The following is a 20,169-nucleotide window of genomic DNA, read 5'->3' as shown; positions in this document are numbered from 1 at the left end:
GCGTTCCTGCCTTTGTCTTCAGGCAGGATATGCAGAGTCCGGACCCTCAGATTGTGAGCTACGGACAAAGAACTTTATTGCTTGCTGGGCTGTTAATAAATGTATAATTGTCACAGTATTTATTCTCCAGAGTCTTTCTGGTAGAACTGCATGCACATCTGTTTTCACATCATGTATCCTGAGGTTTGCTATCTGTCTCAGATCTGTCTTTGAGGGCATTTACACTTGGACAGATAGCTATCGGATCAATAAAATCATGTGAATTCAGAAAAGTGTAAATAGTCCTTTAAAATTTTGACTACAAGAAATGATTTGAAGTCGGCATGAAACGGGTGTTGTGATTTTCATCACTATTGTGACATACAGTATACATATGAAACGGCTTCTTAAACAAGACTTGAACCTGTGGATGGTTGGATCTCTGTGGTTTGCTATTACTGTGATCTCATGTGAGTGACAGGTTGTGCCACCCTCATACAAGTAAACACATCATCAGAAAGGAAATGTTGCTGCAAGAGGGAGGAAAAGTTATTAGGGGTCCAAGGCAAGCATAAAGTGCAGGAGCCCTATTGTATTTGTAAGGATTTTCTTCTTATTATTATTCTATTTCTGCCCCTAAAACTGTCTGGGTGTCAGAGGCCATACATCAGATAGACCCAAAACATGGTGAGATGGTCAGAAATCCCACCCGCATCGACATACATCTGTCGGACACTAGGTGGCGCAACTTTGCGTTTTGGTTAATAACTCTGGATCCATAAGTGTGGCTAGAAACAAAATGATTGTGCACTCTGAATCCTTGACATGCATCATCTAGAATAGAGACCCTCATGGAAAAAAGTTATCAAAAGAATTTCAATCGGTCAATCCGTTTAACAGATATAAGCTAATGAAATATGTGGGTGCAGCCCATTTTCACTAACTGGCAAATATCTTCTGAAAGTCCAAGCTTAACGAAAATTGGTACACATAGAAAAGAGGACATTCTGTGGACACACATCGAATTTTATCCCATTTCTCCCATAGGGGGTGCTACAACAGAAATTCTTTAATAATGCCATTACCGTATGGTTGATAAAGTTGAAAATTGGAATACATCTTATTTGGTGGACTACAGTGGACTTATAACAAGCAGTTTTAATTTTTTTCTAACAACGCCACAAATGTGTGTGATAAATTTAAAATAACATTTTAAAATTAAATTTTTTAACTGTGCGTGTCCATTTAAAATTAAGACAATTTTATGTCTTGTGTTCTGTGTAGTATTTTTTGCAGCATTATTATATTATAATTTGCACAAATATGACATCAGTCAATCCATTCATCCATTCTGCAAACTGCTTTATCCTCTGTAGTGTCGTTGTGTTGCTGTAGTCCATCCCAACATCATAGGCCACAGGCAGAAATGTAGGCCTATTATATGATGCCAATAACGGAGTGTCTATTTACACTAAGTACAAATAGCCCCACTTGTTTGCAGATGCTATTTACACTAACTCCGCCCACTGACGTCTAGTTGGGCCAGACAAAACTTCAGAAGACTGGATACTATAATGGATACTCAAACACAAACAGCATCTTACTACTATTTACACTTTTCGCAAAGAAAATTCTGCTATTTTAACAGTATAAATAGAATCTATCACTTTTTTTTTTTTTTACTTAGTGTAAATAGAATCTATTGCAAATAGCCACAGCTCATAATTTTGTAGGATGAAATAAGTGAATTCCTTTGTAAACGAGTTGACCCTTTTGACACCAGTAAGTATTGCTAACATGCTTCATCAAACTAACTAACATCCACATGCATGGGCCATTTATGCTTGGACGCAGATTGTCGCTTGCTACTATATTTTTTGATTACGATAAGTACATTCATTATATATATTTTAAATCTTTCTGACTTTAGAATATAAATCACTTTCTGACTTTTAAAAATAGGCCCAATTGTTTTTAGGCTGCAGGCAGTTCTGTAGTAAAATGTGAGTGTGTGAGTGGGGGAAAGTTGTGTAAAAACCAGAGCAGAAATGAGCATTTCTCCAGAAGTTGTGGAGTTTGCAGGTTAAGGTGGTCGTATAGAGACATATTACCTCTCAACCTCAGAATACACGGTGGAAAACACACAGGCCGACAGACAGGTGCTCGGAAAATCAAACAGGGCCGGTGATGATGATGATGATGTGTGATGGAACAGTAGCAGCTGGTCAGCAGAGCTCCGGCTTCAGCTCCTCTTACAGGTTCCGCTCCGCCGTATCAAAACAAGAGATTACATTCACCTGCCGAGGAATAGGCTACAGAGCACAAAAGGTGAGGACGAGAGAAACAGATCAGTTGTGTGATGTTTTTTAAGGGGTTGACATGTTTTAATTAGTTATTTGATGTCTTTGTCCTCGCACAGTTGGATATGCTATTTGCACTGCGGATGAAAGTACACAGTTGTACAGTATTTGTTTTTACCTGGGTCGTTGCTTAAGAATTCATTAGGAAATACTGCCATCTCGTGGAATATACGATGAGTTGCTGCTGACGTGATTTTTCTGAACCAGACGTCACGGTTATGTTGTGGTAGCCTCAACCTGTCGTAAACGGAGATAGATGCTACGAAATGCTACCAAAACATAGCCTAGGCTTCCACGTAGTCCTAAAACAATGTACGGAATAATGGGGTTTGGTGTCACTTTTTTTCCCTCCATTGAAAATTTCAGGGTTTCAGGGTTTATTTTTTGAATCGGCACACGACTGAAAATTCCATGGTCCCGTCCAGAGAAAAACGATGCAGCTTACTGGTTGACCTTTTGTGACAACATGCCCCGCTATTAGGTTAGTTGCTGAACTTTGAGTAAACTAATTATAAAAAAATATATATATATATAAAAAAAAAAAAAAAATATATATATATATATATATATATATATATATATATATATATATATATAACGATATACATTAACATTAAAAATAGTAATGTTTATTTACTTTTTTATTTATGACTGGTCAAAAGTTTGGAAACATTACTAGTTTTAATGTTTTTGAAAGGAGTCTCTAATGATCATCAAACCTGCATTTATTTTATATAAATGTCATTATACTTTAAAATGTAATTTATTTCTGTGATGCAAAGCTGAATTTTCATCAGCCATTACCAGTCTTCAGTGTCACACGATCCTTCAGAAATCAATCTAATATGCTGATCTGATACTCAGTTATCATCAATGTTTGAAACTGTTTGAAACCTGTGATATGAAGCTGATGAATAAAAAGTTCAAATGAAGAGCATTTATTAAAAATATAAATATTTTCTACAAATATAAATCTTTTCTATTACTTAAAAAAAAAATCAATTTAACACATCCTTGCTGAATAAAAGTAGCCTATTGATTTCTTTCAACAAAAAAAAAGAACAAAAAATAAATAAAATAAAAATGTACTGACCCCATTGAACAGTATGTATGTAGCCTATAAAGATGTCTATTTTGAATAAATGCTGTTCTTTTAAACTTTTTATTCATCAAAGAATCCTGAAAAAAGTATCACAGGTTACAAAAAAAGATTAAGCAACACAACTGTTTCCAACATTGATAATAAATCAACATATTAGAATGATTTTTGAAGGATCATGTGACACTGATGACTTGAGTAATGATGCTGAAAATTCAGCTTTGCATCACTGAAATAAATGAGATTTTACAGTATATACAAATAGAAAAGCATTATTTTATATTGTAATAAGTTTTCTGTATTTTTGATCAAGACTAGTGTTGATTGTAACGCGGGGGGTGTAGATGCTCTGCACTGAGATCAGATTACAGTAGTGCTGCTGATGCTGCTCAGTTTAAGAACAGTCGTCACGAGACCGCCGCGCGCTACTCCCTCACTACAGCATCAAACCGATAATGATCCACATTATGGACACTCTGTCCTTTATTTAAATGAAAAAAGTGTGGTGTTCAAACCCTAAAGGTACAGAAGATGGGGGATAAGTTCGAGTTGCTGAAGACACCTGTCAATAGGACAGCTGCGCGGAAGAAGAACAAGAACGAGAAACTGCGATTACGCGTCATCTTCTTAGACGACAGCGAGAGAGTTTTCGAGGTGGAGGTGAGAAATAATATATATATATTTATACAGAACGGGGCAAGTTGTCACATTGGGGCTATGTCTGAGGTAACTATAAGGTCCGCGAACGCTTGTTTTCTATAATGATTTTATATGCTTCAAACACCTTTTTTAAATCTGCGGTACTTAACCGATCATTTTTGTGTGTGTGTGTGTGTGTGTGTGTGTGTGTGTGTGTGTGAATTTTGTCTCCAAACTAACATTCAATAGCATTTTTATATAAAGCCTATATATTGTGTAAACAAATGAATAATAAAAACACACTGGCATGCATTCAGACTGGTTCAGCTGCATAATGAAGGTAGACTGAAGTAAACTGTTAGTTTTCATAAATGTCAGGTTGGGGCAAGTTGCCACATGCATATTTACTTATTGCCCAAATAATGGTTTGATATCTGTTTGTTACCTTTTTTTTTTTATTTTACTTGGGCCTATGTTTGATTAATTGTTCAAAATTGTTTTACAGTTAAAATTTTACCCCATAGTTTGACAACTCTATTGAGGCATGTTGTCAGAAAAGGACAGAATGTGTTCAGTGAACTGTATTTTTATGGGAAATAAAAGTGTAGCTTTTTTGTGCCTGAGACTTCAAGCTATTTAGCAATGGCTTTCAAAAATAACCGTAGCCTGTGAAATGTTCAGTGAAGTAAAAAGTGTGACAACAAGCCCGGTCTAATTACATTTTGCAATGTTTCTTTCCCTGTATAAATAATCACTGAAGTATGTGTAGCTGGTAACAAGGACAAAACCCTAAAACAGGCTTAATTCTTTGTCAACACATCATCCTTGTGGTCTAGTTTGTGTGTGTGAGGGGTTCTCTTACTTTTGCTGTGTTTTGCTTGTAAAGGAGCATCATTTCATGTCCCATTATCTGCTTGCTGCCTCTGCTTCATGGGGGATGCTCTGTGTGTATGTGTATGTGTGTGTACGTGCCTGGGGGTTTTCACTGCTTTTGCACAGCACAGTCTTGTCCTACCAGTCAGAAAAAGCAGGTGAGATATAAAGTCAGGGTGGTGGGGAGATGGACAGAAAAAAAGGAAAGAGAGTGAGTGAATCAGTGAGTGAATGAGTGAGAGAGTTAGTGCCCGTGAGGCATGTGTGTGTCTGAATAGGGGTAAATATCATGGCCTACACCGAACAGAAGCTTGTCCTGGCCTCATTCCAGAGAGCACGCCAGCATTCCCCTACACCCTCGGGCAAAATAGGCAATTAGTATAGAGGCAGTGAAAAATACAAGAAATCGGAGTGACAGATGTCAGGTGCTCTCAGAGAGACGATCTGTTGTTTTAATCGATATTTGGTCAACAGAATGTAATTTCAGCATATTAAGTGGTGCTTGGCGGCTTGCTGTTATTATTTTTAATCCTGAGGTTTAGGTTTTTCTTTATGCGTACTGTAGGTATTAAATAATGACATGAATGGTACCTTGTGCGGCTTGTTGATGAGAGCTGTGCTAGAAAAGACTTAAAAAACGGATAAAATATCTTGTACATTTACATTAAAAGAGGGAGATCTAGTGACCAGGCTGTTTTAGTAACCAACCACACAGAGCATCTAGCAAATGCTTTAGTGCAGGTGACTACCAGTGTTGTTGTAGTTATCTTAAACTAAACCTATTAATAGGCATTTTCGTTATCTGAAATTAATCTGAAATTGCAATAAAACATAAATATTAGAAGATAAAACTTGAAAAACTTAAACTAGAATTAGAAATGTTGCCTTGGCAACGAAATGAAATAAAATAAGTTTAAGTTTAAGTACTAAAATTTCTAAAACTAAATCTGAAAAAAAATTAAGCTAAACAGAAATATATATATATATATATATATATATATATATATATATATATATATATACAAAGCACATAAAATTAATAAAAAAATTAACTAAATTTAAAACTAAAAACAAAAGCTAATTCAAAATATTAATAAATACTATACCAGCTTATAAATAATTATAAAATAGCATTATAACCACAACATTCTGGCATGGTATGAATTTCTGGACAAGCACAAGCCGTTTTCTCTATTATTTGATTGTATTCCTTAGACACAACTGGTTTAAAGTGCATGTTCAATGATGATTCACTAATGATGAAAATAGCATTTGTCCTGAATAAACATTACAAAAAAGCATCATGTCTTCACACATATTTACAAAGTATGTATATTCTGACTTAACTTCACCCTGCATGAGATTCACAGATCTTTCTTTATTTTTGTACTGTGGTCTGTTTCAACCTCTCTATCTCACACTGGTCCCTTTAGACTATATCCCTCTATCTTCTTTTGTTCCTTGTCTTTGACAAGATAATGGGGAGGTTATATGCCCCGCTGTCACAGTAAATACAGGGTTTAGTGACACATCCTCACACACATATGTGCCCACAAACACACTCATCAGATAGCAACCCTGTATTTTGAGGCTGACTCAGTGAGCATCTGACTTCGCCATAATTCTGTTTGAGCAGTTCAGTTGCTGCAGATTCAATTACCAGAGAAAGTTGCTCTAACAGTCACATTCTGCTCAAATCGCACCATCTCATTAACAACCACATTAAGTAATAGCGATGGAAGAAAGAAGCAAATCTGAGGAGTAATTTCACAGTGACACTGCAGTCACATCAATCAAAAGTAGCATAAATGCTGGCAGCACTGAGACCAGAATAAAATGTCATGTAAGATGTTTAAGCATTTTGTGGTTTATTCTTCTTCCACTTCCTGCAGAGAAAGATTCTGGGTTCTGATTTCTTCAATAAGGTGTGTGGTCATCTAAAGCTGCTGGAGAAGGAGTACTTTGGCCTAGAGTTCCGTCACCATACTGGCAGCTATGTGAGTCCTTTGACCTGTCAATAATGTCAATAACAGAGTTTGAACATAAACGGCAGTCCAGCCCTTAAAGGGATGGTTCGGAGTAAAATCAACCTAGGGTCCTTTGCACCATGACCTCGAGCCAAACACCCCCCCAGAAGCCTTTTTCCCCTTGGTCGAACATTATTAAAGTTAGAGCTTATTTAGAGATATCAGCCGTATGGCTTAGTGCAGGCGCTAATGGATCCTAGGCTGTATCTCGTAAATTACCCCACTAATAATGCCCTGAATGGTACCAAACTTCTACAGTAGTACAAATGGGTTATGTACTCATAAAACGAGGCATTGGAAAGTTTGTAAGTACATCCCGAGTTTATTTAAATAACACATAACTTATGGCTAATGCTACCGCTAACCTGCACGTCAAGGTCACTTCAGTGATTAGGGAAAAGCACGTAAAAGTCCTGGCAGAAAGCGATGCATAAGAATGTAGAGTATCCCACATGGAAATAACCTAGGCTATATAAACATATATGTTTTAATATAGGTTTTGATATAGGTTCCCTTTCAAGGGAACTCGCGTTGCGTCGAAATTGACGCTATGGGGAACGCTTTGCGTGATGACGTCTTGAAGCACATGTAAAATCAGTCCAATGGTGTGGCGGAACGTCAGAGGCGGGTGACGTCACGTACCAGGAAGCTATAAAAGCCGGCCCGAAACAGAAAACGAAAGCTTTCTGAGTCTTCAGTTGCGCTCTGTGTGAATCTGTCCCTGTTATTTGGTGTCTGTCTATATTATTATATATATATTCAGTATGGCGAGCAAGCAGCAGTTTAGAGTGTGTGTCCATCCCTGCCCGCGTTATTTAACGGGAGGTGATACTCACACTCTTTGTGTTGTTTGTTTGGGTGAGGAGCATGCCCAGTCAGCACTCGAGGGTGGTGACTGTGTGCATTGCGAGGCGCTTCCATTGCGTACGCTCCGATCCTGCTTGGCTCGGTTCAATCCCGACCACGTTCCCCAGGGCTTGGGTCCCGCCGCTGCTGAGGCACGGCGTCGATCTCAGACCTGGGGTTCACAAATGGATTTATCAGTGGATGTTGAGACGGGCTCTGCCTTATCTCAGCCTCCTTCTGATAGATCCAGTGCCTCTCATCAGGGTGTGGAAGCACGCGTTGCGGTTTCTTCCCCCCCGATGGAGGCACCAATACTGCAATTGTCCAGTTCTGAGGAGCTGGACGTTGTTAGTATTGAAGCTGAGTCTGAGGATTCGCCACCTCAGTCTCATGCTTTTGAGGAATTGCTCGATGTTCTCACGAGAGCAGTTCAGAGATTATCCATTGAGTGGCCAGAGGATAGGCAGGACGTTCGTTCGAAAAGTAAGCTCGACGAACGCTTCCTGCCATCTCGTACACAGCCTCAGCGCAGAAGCCTTCCGTTTTTCCCCGATCTCCACACCGAGGTGTCGAGATCGTGGGAAAAACCAGTATCTTACAGAGTATACACACCACAAACATCTCACTATTCTTCTATTTATAAATATAAAGAATATGGTTATGGGGAGATGCCGAAGGTGGAGGAGACGCTCGCGAGCTATCTCTCTCCAGCAACGGCATCTTCCTTGAAGGCTCCTTCACTTCCCTCTAAGCCAGTAAAATTTACATCAGCACTGGTTCATAAATCGTATGCAGCCGCTGGTCAAGCTGCAGCGTGTCTGCATACGATGTCCCTTATGCAGGCTTATCAAGCAGAGTTATTTGGGGGATTTAGAGGAGGGCGGGGGAATTGGTCCTGACACGGTGGCCGAGCTACGCAGAGCCACAGATCTGTCTCTCAGGGCCACCAAGGAGACCGCTAAATCAATCGGGCGGTCTATGGCAGCCCTGGTGGCCACTGAGAGGCATCTGTGGCTCAACCTGAGTGATATAAAGGATAAAGAGAAACACGTTCTCTTAGATGCTCCGGTCTCCACTGTCGGTCTATTCGGTGATGCAGTTAACAGTGCTGTAGTTAAATCACAGGAAGCCGCTAAACAGGCAGCTGAACTGCAGAAACTTCTCCCCCGCCGGTCTTTCATTGAGGCTGCTGAGCGGGAGCAGCCTCACTCCTCTAAAAAGAGCGCTGAACATCGTGCCACTCAAAAACAGAGTGTGTCCTCCCGTGCTCCCCCACGAAAATCTCGGGGACACGGAGGGCGCTCTCAAACCCAGCAGCCTTCAAGGGGTAGAACGGATCTGCGGACCGTTATTACCGCCAAGAAGGCTGCTGGGAAAAAGTCCTGACGTCCGAGGGCTCAGGACAAATGAGGGTAGTCCCCCCCGAAGCAGAGCGGTTAACACCTCATTTTACGGTGCCCGTTTCTCTTCGGTGCCCTCAGGGGACCGTTCTGCCAACCCTGCCGCCTCCGGTGTTACAGGGCGCAGCGGTCTCCGGCGAGCACATATCTCAAGGACCACCCGGAAACGTAGTGGCCTCGGGATGCCCGCCCCCTCTGAGGAGGGTGCTGGAGCAGTCTGTTCGGTCGTTCCCTGCCGGTGCGCCGTTACAGGGCGACAAACCGACTACTCAACAGCAACAAAATCCAGAAACCAGTCTCGAGAGGCTGGTACCTCTAGTAGAATCTTTGACAGCGTGGAAGCTACTGTCAAATGTTTCTCGTTGGGTCCTGCAGACCGTGGAAAAAGGGTATCAGATACAATTCAAGAAACGCCCACCTTGGTTTATGGGGGTCCTGCCCACAGTGGTGGGCCCCGAGTAGGTTCTGGTTATGGAACAGGAAGTAAACACTCTGTTAGAGAAAGGGGCCATAGAATATGTACCTCCCTCCAACAGGGAAACCGGGTTTTACAGCCGGTACTTCATAGTTCCAAAGAAGGACGGAGGATTGCGTCCCATTTTAGATCTTCGAGTTCTGAACGAGTCAGTCATGCAGCTCAAGTTCAAAATGTTAACATTGAGACAAATCGTGCCACAGATCAGGTCCGAGGACTGGTTTGTCACGATAGATCTCAAGGACGCATATTTCCATATTTCCATCCGTCCGTGTCATTGGAAGTTCCTGAGGTTTGCTTTCGGGGGCAAAGCATACCAATATCGTGTTCTTCCATTCGGCCTGGCTTTATCACCCCGCACTTTCACCAAATGCGTGGATGCAGCTCTGGCGCCTCTGCGCCTCCAGGGTATTCGCATCATGAACTACATCGACGATTGGTTGATTTTAGCTCAGTCGCATCAGATGGCGGTTCAACATCGAGATGTTGTTCTCGCCCATATGAAAGAGTTGGGGTTACGGCTGAACGCAAATAAGAGTGTGCTTTCTCCACTTCAGAGGACCACTTTTTTAGGCGTGGTTTGGGATTCAGTGTCGATGCAGGCGCGCCTGTCACCGCCACGTGTAGATTCCATCCTTGCAGCTGTGAAGAGTGTAAAGCTAGGCCAGCTACTCACTGTCAAACAGTTCCAGAGACTGTTGGGTCTCATGGCAGCAGCTTCCAACGTGATACCTTTTGGACTACTGCACATGAGGCCCCTGCAGTGGTGGCTCAGGACCAGAGGGTTTTCCCCGAGGGGCAACCCATTTCGCACAATCAAGGTCACGCGGCGATGCCTACGTGCCTTGGTTATGTGGAAGAAACCTTGGTTCCTGTCCCAGGGCCCAGTGCTGGGAACTCCTTGTCGTCGCAAACTGCTAACGACGGATGCTTCCCTCACGGGTTGGGGAGCGATCCTAGAGGGTCGCTCATCTCAAGGTCTGTGGGAAGACCATCATCGTTCCTGGCATATCAATCGCCTAGAGATGTTAGCTGTCTTCCGGGCTCTGAGGAGCTTTATCACAGATCTCAGGGGACACCATGTGTTAGTGCATACGGACAACACGTCAGTAGTCGCCTATATCAATCACCAAGGGGGTTTGCGCTCGCGCCCATTATGCAATCTGGCACGCCATATCCTCTTGTGGTCCCAGGGGAAGTTGCTGTCCCTCAGGGCAGCTTACATCCCTGGGGTCCAGAATATAGGAGCAGACACTCTGTCGAGACAGGGGCCGAGGCCCGGGGAATGGAGGCTCCACCCCGAGGTGGTGGAGCTGATATGGAGGGAGTTTGGCCAAGCACAAGTGGATCTGTTTGCGTCTCGAGAGACGTCTCACTGTCCACTTTGGTTCTCCCTCACGCATCCAGCTCCTCTGGGACTGGATGCTATGGTACAGACGTGGCCGAGGCTACGTCTGTACGCCTTTCCCCCAGTTGCTCTGCTCCCGGGAGTTCTGGAGAGAGTTTGCAGGGACCGGGTTTGCCTGCTTCTTATAGCCCCGCGCTGGCCGGGCAGAGTATGGTTTCCCGATCTTGTGTCCCTCCTCGACGGGCATCCTCTGGAGCTTCCTGTCAGGAGGGACCTTCTGTCCCAAGCAGGGGGCTCGATTTTTCACCCCCGACCAGAACTGTGGAACCTGTGGGCTTGGCCTCTGAGGGGGCCCAGCTCATAGAGTCAGGTCTCTCAACTGAGGTTGTTGAGATCATTCTACAGTCCAGAGCTCCCTCCACGAGGAAACTTTATGCCCTGAAGTGGAGAGTATTCACTTCTTGGTGTAGTGACCGTCGGTTGGATCCAGTCAACTGCCCAATTGGTACAGTTCTGGAGTTCCTGCAGGACCGGTTCACTGCAGGTCTGACCCCGTCCACTTTAAAGCAGCCATGTCACCCTGTAGCCCAAGACCGGTTGCCCACTGAAGCTAAGCAGGGCTGAGCCTGGTCAGTACCTGGATGGGAGACCTCCTGAGAAAACCAGGTTGCTGCTGGAAGAGGTGTTAGTGAGGCCAGTAGGGGGTGCTCACCCTGTGGTCTGTGTGGGTCCTAACGCCCCAGTATAGTGATGGGGACACTATACTGTCAAAGAGCACCATCCTTCGGATGAGGCGTTAAACCGAGGTCCTGACTCTCTGTGGTCATTAAAAATCCCAGGATGTATTTCGAAAGAGTAGGGGTGTAACCCCGGCATCCTGGCCAAATTTGCCCATTGGCCTCTGTCTATCATGGCCTCCTAATCATCCTCATATTCTGATTGGCTTCATCACTGTCTCCTCTCCACCAGTAAGCTGGTGTGTGGTGGGCGTTCTGGCGCAATATGGCTGCCGTCGCATCATCCAAGTGGATGCTGCACATTGGTGGTGGTTGAGGAGATTCCCCCCTTCTATGTAAAGCGCTTTGAGTGCCGAGAAAAGCGCTATATAAATGTAATGAATTATTATTATTATTATAAAGGTCTATGTGGCGGCCATAGGTGCTTACCACATTCCTTTGGGTGGAATGTCTTTGGGGAAAGACCCTCTGGTATCTCGTTTCCTTCGTGGCACTTGGAGGCTGAGGCCTGCAGTTCGCTCTAGGGTTCCACCTTGGGATTTGTCCATTGTGCTGCAAGGCCTTTCCCTGGCCCCCTTTGAGCCTATTGAGGAGGTTCCTGAGAAATTCTTGACTTTGAAAGCTCTGTTCCTTCTAGCCATTTCTTCTCTAAAAAGAATAGGGGATCTCCAAGCACTGTCGGTTGCTCCGTCATGCTTGGAGTTTGCTCCGGGTATGGTCAAAGCCTTTCTTCACCCTAGACCGGGCTATATCCCCAAGGTCCCCACTAATGTGGCTAGACCTATTGTTCTGCAGGCCTTCTGTCCTCCTCCCTTTCAAAATGCGGACCAGGAGGCGAATAATTTGCTTTGCCCTGTTCGGGCGTTAGGCGCATATGTCCACAGAGCTGCCCTGTGGCGTAAAAGCGATCAATTATTTGTATGCTTTGGGTCCCCTAACAAGGGAGGCCCAGTGTCTAAGCAAAGGATGAGCAAGTGGGTGGTTGAGGCTATCTCACTTGCTTATGAGGCGGCTGGGCAGCCTTCTCCTTTGGCTGTCCGGTCGCACTCTACTAGGAGTATGGCGGCCTCTAAGGCCCTTATATCAGGAGTATCTTTACAGGACGTTTGTGATGCGGCAGGCTGGTCCTCACAGCACACCTTCGTCAGGTTCTACTCTTTAGGCCTAGACTCTACTCCAGGGTCTCGGGTTTTGTCTTCCTAGTGCTGCTCACTTGATTACACACAGGACAGACATTTGTAGCTATGGTGGCGTTGGTGTAGACGTTCCCCATAGCGTCAATTTTGACGCAACGCGAGTTCCCTTGAAAGGGAACGCCTCGGTTACGACTGTAACCTCGGTTCCCTGAAGAGGGAACGAGCGTTGCGTCACCTTGCCATATCTCCTTCATGCCTGTCAGCACGACTTCAGACTCAACGAAGCTTTCGTTTTCTGTTTCGGGCCGGCTTTTATAGCTTCCTGGTACGTGACGTCACCCGCCTCTGACGTTCCGCCAAACCATTGGACTGATTTTACATGTGCTTCAAGACGTCATCACGCAAAGCGTTCCCCATAGCGTCAATTTCGACCCAACGCTCGTTCCCTCTTCAGGGAACCGAGGTTACAGTCGTAACCGAGGCGTTTTTAATATATGTGACATATATAAAATTGGCCATTTTCCTATATTATATGTACATACACTCACCTAAAGGATTATTAGGAACACCTGTTCAATTTCTCATTAATGCAATTATCTAATCAACCAATCACATGGCAGTTGCTTCAATGCATTTAGGGGTGTGGTCCTGGTCAAGACAATCTCCTGAACTCCAAACTGAATGTCAGAATGGGAAAGAAAGGTGATTTAAGCAATTTTGAGCGTGGCATGGTTGTTGGTGCCAGACAGGCCGGTCTGAGTATTTCACAATCTGCTCAGTTACTGGGATTTTCACGCACAACCATTTCTAGGGTTTACAAAGAATGGTGTGAAAAGGGAAAAACATCCAGTATGCGGCAGTCCTGTGGGCGAAAATGCCTTGTTGATGCTAGAGGTCAGAGGAGAATGGGCCGACTGATTCAAGCTGATAGAAGAGCAACTTTGACTGAAATAACCACTCGTTACAACGGAAGTATGCAGCAAAGCATTTGTGAAGCCACAACACGCACAACCTTGAGGCGGATGGGCTACAACAGCAGAAGACCCCACCGGGTACCACTCATCTCCACTACAAATAGGAAAAAGAGGCTACAATTTGCACGAGCTCACCAAAATTGGACAGTTGAAGACTGGAAAAATGTTGCCTGGTCTGATGAGTCTCGATTTCTGTTGAGACATTCAGATGGTAGAGTCAGAATTTGGCGTAAACAGAATGAGAACATGGATCCATCATGCCTTGTTACCACTGTGCAGGCTGGTGGTGGTGGTGTAATGGTGTGGGGGATGTTTTCTTGGCACACTTTAGGCCCCTTAGTGCCAATTGGGCATCGTTTAAATGCCACGGCCTACCTGAGCATTGTTTCTGACCATGTCCATCCCTTTATGACCACCATGTACCCATCCTCTGATGGCTACTTCCAGCAGGATAATGCACCATGTCACAAAGCTCGAATCATTTCAAATTGGTTTCTTGAACATGACAATGAGTTCACTGTACTAAAATGGCCCCCACAGTCACCAGATCTCAACCCAATAGAGCATCTTTGGGATGTGGTGGAACGGGAGCTTCGTGCCCTGGATGTGCATCCCACAAATCTCCATCAACTGCAAGATGCTATCCTATCAATATGGGCCAACATTTCTAACGAATGCTTTCAGCACCTTGTTGAATCAATGCCATGTAGAATTAAGGCAGTTCTGAAGGCAAAGGGGGTCAAACACAGTATTAATATGGTGTTCCTAATAATCCTTTAGGTGAGTGTATATGCACATATGTGTACATATATACGTGCATAAACACTGAACATCAAGATAAGTGAATGATAGGAAATACAATCTTAGTATATAATTTAGAACATGTAAAAATATCCACATTAAAAGGCAATTGCTGTATGCCTTTATACTCTAATATAACTTATTTTACACATTTACAATTACATTTTATCCAAAGTGACTTAAAAATTAAGAGAACAATAGAAGCAACAAGTGCAGTAACAAGTCCCAGTTAGTGTAGCACAGTACACATAGAAATTATTATTATTTATTTTTTTAAACAAAGATTTAGTATTATTGGGTCAAGTGTTTATGAAAAGATGGATCTTTAGCGGTTTCTTGAAAATGTGTTGAGTTGGGCAGGTCATCCCACCAGCAGGGAACAGTCCAGGGAAAGGTCAGTGAAAGTGATTTTGTGTCTCTTTTGGATGATGGCACCACAAGGCGCCGTTCACTTACAGAACACAAGCTTCTGGAGACACATAGATCTGAAGCAGTGAGTTTAGGTCTTGCTGCAGCATCTGGATCAGTTGCAGAGGTTTGACTGATGCTGGAAGGCCTGCCAGGAGAGCATTACAATAGTCCAGTCTGGATAGAACAAGAGCTTAGACAAGGAGTTGTGTGGCTCCGATAGGAAGGGCCGGATCTTTCTGGTGTTGTATAAGGCAAATCAGCAGGATCGCATGGTTTGGCTGAAAGTGAAACCATAAGCAGTTCTGTCTTGGCAAGGTTGAATTGAAGGTGAAGGTCATTCATCCAGCAAGAATTTTCCATCAGGTAGGCTGAGATGCGAGCAGCAACCGTCAGATCCTCTGGCTGGAATGAAAGATAGAGATATATGTCATTAAGTGATAGAAAAACCCATGTTTCTAAATGACAGTTACAATACAAAAAAATTATAATAATAGATGGGTGGAATCTAACACAATCGTGGTCTTGCTGTAGCAAAACCAAACCTTGTGCAGTTACAGTGGCCTCACAAGGATCAAATGAATATTCACATGGGAAAATATAGTATAAAACTAATTACATTTTCTGCCACTTTTAGTGCAATCATATGGAATCAGAAGACTCGGCCATTACAATATTTTAAATTACTTTTTTTTTTACAACTCAGTATTACATTTACACATGTCAGAATATGTTCCACGGGGACAATGCAAAACCTCAACTTACTTTATAAGCCTAATGCACATATATGCATTCTATAGCTACGTGTTAACAAGCAGATGCAGCCAGAATATGCAATTTATCATGTTGTGTTCATATTCTAGTCTTGTGCTTTCCTGTATCATCAACAAGTACAGTATTTACTGAATTCGTTCTCTTAACGTTCTCTTAACTTTGTAACGTTAGGCCTATTTGTAGTATAACTGTGGTTATTAAAAATGGTTATAAAAATCCGCCAAAAACGTGGTTACTATTTTTTAAGAGAAGAGTTTTCAGCTTCCAGACAGTGTTTCAAAATGTCCCGCCATTTAAGAAATTGATTTACTGACAGATACTATCGCGTATTAACAAAGATTTTATACACAATTAAACAGACTTTGATATGTATAACAAGTCTACGAAATCTTGTTTTAGGTCTTTTGAGATGTGGGTTCAACTGATCTTTCTTAAAACAGATGGAAAATGTAAAGACGCATGCTACATTTTCAGTGTTTTGCCCTCCAGCTCTCGCCAGTTAACTGAACATCATTTAAAATGCTAACGTTAGCTTGAAAACTGTAACGTAAACTTAACACAAATGTAATATAAAATATCGTTCACATGTAGACTCTTACCTCAGCCGGTGATCGGTTGGCATGATGTCCGCTGTGACGAACCAGGCTCACTGAAAAGGGCGTTATTTCCGACAATCCAAACCACTGATCTAACGTTATATAGAATGACATTATATAGATCAGTGATCCAAACGGACTGACTGACAACAGGGCTCCTGCTCACGGCTGCTCTCGACGATTGCCTTGAACCACTGTTTATCTCACAATCCACTTCACTAGAGTAGACTGAATTCAAATCTCCGCTTGCCCTTGATACAGATCCAAAGTCGACTGATCAGCTAACCGTTGTGGGCGGGACTAAACAGCGGAAACGTAATGGCGGTGAATTTGAATCTGCGTCATCGCGCGCGCGCGCGCACAGCCGCACACACACACACACACACACACACACACACACACACACACACACACACACACACACACACACACACACACACACACACACACACACACACACAAGCCCTGAATGTGCAGCAACGGAGATTTGGAAAAATATTAATAAAATATACATGAAATTATGGGAGAATAAGACAATGAAATAATGATCAAAATGAGCCTCTATTTGCAAGACAAGATTAAAAGACTATAGCCTATGCAATAAAAAAGAATTCAATACAGGCCTACTGTAGCCTATGTAGGGTAGGCTACTGTATGTACAAATACTATTATTTAACCTTAAAAAAACTCACTTTAACCCCCACATGCTTAATAATCTGTAAGGACAACATATTGAATAGATGCAGATTTCTGCAGTTATACCTTCTTTTCTTTGTTTTCTAATTTCACAGAAAAAAATCTGTAAAATATTACTTTGTAAAAATACAGACAAGTTCCTTTTAAAAAACGTAAAATTGATGTAAAACCAAAATACAAGCAAACCTGTAAATTTAATAGTGGACCTTTAAATTACAGCAAATATCTGTAAAATAACAGGCATTCACTGTATAATGACAAAACGGTAAAATTCTGTAAAAAAAATACAGACCATTACCTGTAAAATTACACTTTTTTTTTTTTACAGTGTAGGCAATATAAATAAAAGCCCAAGATGTAGAAATTTACATTATTTATTTACTTAACAACAATCAAATAGTACAAGAACAAAAATAAGACAAAAAACTGAACAGAAAAAAAAATATATATATATATATATTTGATCTTCTCAGCTCCGTGAGCTTCGAATTGATAGATGTGCCTATCTGAGCTAGGCATCATGACAGTTGCCAAAGTGAGATATGAGCTACAAAATGGCCATCCTGCCATGAGCTATATAGGGGACATATCTTGTATGTACATATAGGGCTTATATGTGGATATAAAGAAGCAATACAGGAGACCTATATGGCCTGTATATGCACATATATGCACCTCAATTTTGCCTATATGTGGCATATATACGTATATATGCAGCATATATATTATCATAAATGTGCATATATGCTGTATATATGCAGCATATTTGTGCATATAAACTGCATATAGGTTTCATATATATGCACGTATATCCTCATATAGGTTCTTTCCATGTAACAACGCCCAGTTCCAGGAATGCACTTATATTTTGTTGGTAGTACCAGTTTGCAACAGTTATTAGTTAACACTAAGTTGTCCACACTTAAAAATAAAATAAAAAATTAAAAGTTGGATATAGCCTACTGGCTTTCTGCCAGGACTTTTACATGCTTTTCCCTAATCACTGAAGTGACCTCGACGTGCGGGTTAGCGGTAGCATTAGCCATCAGGCAAGTGTTATTTAAATAAACTCCTGATGTACTTACAAACTTTCCAATGCCTCGTTTTATGAACCTATTTGTACTACTGTATAAGTTTGGTACCATTCTGGCCATTATTAGTGGGGTAATTTACGAGATACAGCCTAGGATCCATTAGCACCTACACTAAGCCATACGGCTGATATCTCTAAATAAGCTCTAACTTTAATAATGTTCGACCAAGGGGAAAAAGGGTTTGGCTCGAGGTCACGGTGCAAAGGTTGATTTTACTCCGAACCATCCCTTCAAAGGAATATTTCACCCTAAAAATAATAATAAGCATGTTGTCATCATTTGCTCACCCTTATGGAACACTAAAAAAATACTTTTTCAATAATGTAGTTGGTCATGGGATTTAGAAAAAAAAGTGACCCATATTTTGAGTCTTTTAGGTCTAATAAAGATAGCTTTCCATGATGAACTTATAGCCATTGCTCATTGAAGATTTTGAAATCTGCCAAACTCTTTGCAGTGACTTCATGTGAGAAGTAGCGATGACCTTTTGAGCGTGAGTTTTTTAATGGGTTTATCCAGTTCACAAAACTGATCTGAGTGAGTCACAAATCAAAATTGATCATTGATCTCATTATCAGTGAATAATGACAGAGCTACATCAGGTTGAACAATGACAGCATTTTTATTTTGGGGTGAACTGTCCCTTGAAATAGTTGCTTTATCCACACTTGGATATTTGTATGCTGCAATAGGAAATTAAATCATGTCTTAATGTTTATTATACAGGTCTGGCTTGAACTCCTGAAACCAGTGGCTAAGCAAATCAAAAGTAAGTTTTCTAGTGGTCTTGTGTCAAGGTCCACTTGATTAATTTTCAACTGATTATTTGTTCAGCAAATGCTTGTTAACTTATGGTAACTCATAATACTGGTGAATGGTGTGCCAATTTTAGTCGTTTATTGGCAAGGAAAAAGGATTTAGAGGTCAAATTGATACACTTAATATATTTTAGGATATCTGCTATCTATATAAATTAGAATAGAGCATCTGCAACATTGGGCCATAAAATCATTCACTCATGAGCCATTTCAGTTGCATCCAACTCTTAGTGATTCTATGGGCTATCACTTGCCATATGCAGAGAGACTGTTCGTCAGTTTTCTTGGCGATGATTTTCCCGGGATAGGTCACAGGGTCTTCCCCAACCCCATCACATGGCTTGGGACTCAACACACGCATACACACACCCAGGGCAAATTTTTAGCATCTCCAATTCACTGCATGTTTTTGAACTGTGGGGGAAACTGGAGCATGGAGAAAACCCACGCAGACACAGCGAGAACACAGTTCTTCGACAATTCTACCCACTGCACCACCTGGGCCATAAAATAGGGCATATAAAAAAAAAGTGATTTAGAAATCCAACTTGCCCCCAAAACACTTTGACATAACACTCATTATACTGGCCATGTAGAAAACTCCTCAAACAGCTAAAAATGCTGCATGTCAGCAGCATTTTTTGCAAATGAACATACTTTTAAATATATATATAAAAAAATACTATATCTTGAGAATGTACCCCCTGGCACATCTTACCCCACTTTCTAGATGCTTTCTGTATCCCCTAATATGAATATGTGGTCTCAGAAGTTAGTATTCACCAATTACTTATTCAGTTTTTCCCTAGACTTAAGCTTTTTTTTTACCATCCCAGATGCTTAACCATTAAACTATCACTGTCCACTTGAACCTTTGCCTTTAGTTAATATTAAGATTATTAATAAAGTAGGTTTAACGCAATTTTTTGGGTCAAATAACATTGTGTACTTCCCATAGATACCAGTGATGTGGCGTTCCATTTTATAGTGAAATTTTTCCCTCCTGACCCAGGACAACTGCAGAGAGGCTTAACCAGGTAAACCCCAAGCACATGATTATCTGATATATAGACCGACAAATAGATGGTA

The 20,169-nt window shown here is 41.8% G+C and overlaps 1 protein-coding gene across 1 annotated transcript in view; it reads left to right on the top strand.

Moving 5' to 3' along the window:
- Positions 1–3,519: 3,519 nt before the first annotated feature.
- LOC309495327 (FERM domain-containing protein 7) overlaps positions 3,520–20,169 on the top strand; it is a 25,085-nt gene continuing 8,435 nt past the window's right edge. The window contains exons 1-4 of the mRNA XM_082165002.1: positions 3,520–4,098; positions 6,843–6,947; positions 18,989–19,031; positions 20,039–20,117. Of these exons, the coding sequence (XP_082021128.1) occupies positions 3,970–4,098; positions 6,843–6,947; positions 18,989–19,031; positions 20,039–20,117 (356 nt within the window). The 5' untranslated portion in view covers positions 3,520–3,969. The remainder of the gene's footprint in view (positions 4,099–6,842; positions 6,948–18,988; positions 19,032–20,038; positions 20,118–20,169) is intronic.

The sequence above is a fragment of the Leuciscus leuciscus genome, assembly GCF_965113295.1.
Source record: "Leuciscus leuciscus genome assembly, chromosome: 3".
Taxonomy (NCBI): domain Eukaryota; kingdom Metazoa; phylum Chordata; class Actinopteri; order Cypriniformes; family Leuciscidae; genus Leuciscus; species Leuciscus leuciscus.
This window is presented reverse-complemented; position numbering and strand designations above follow the sequence as displayed.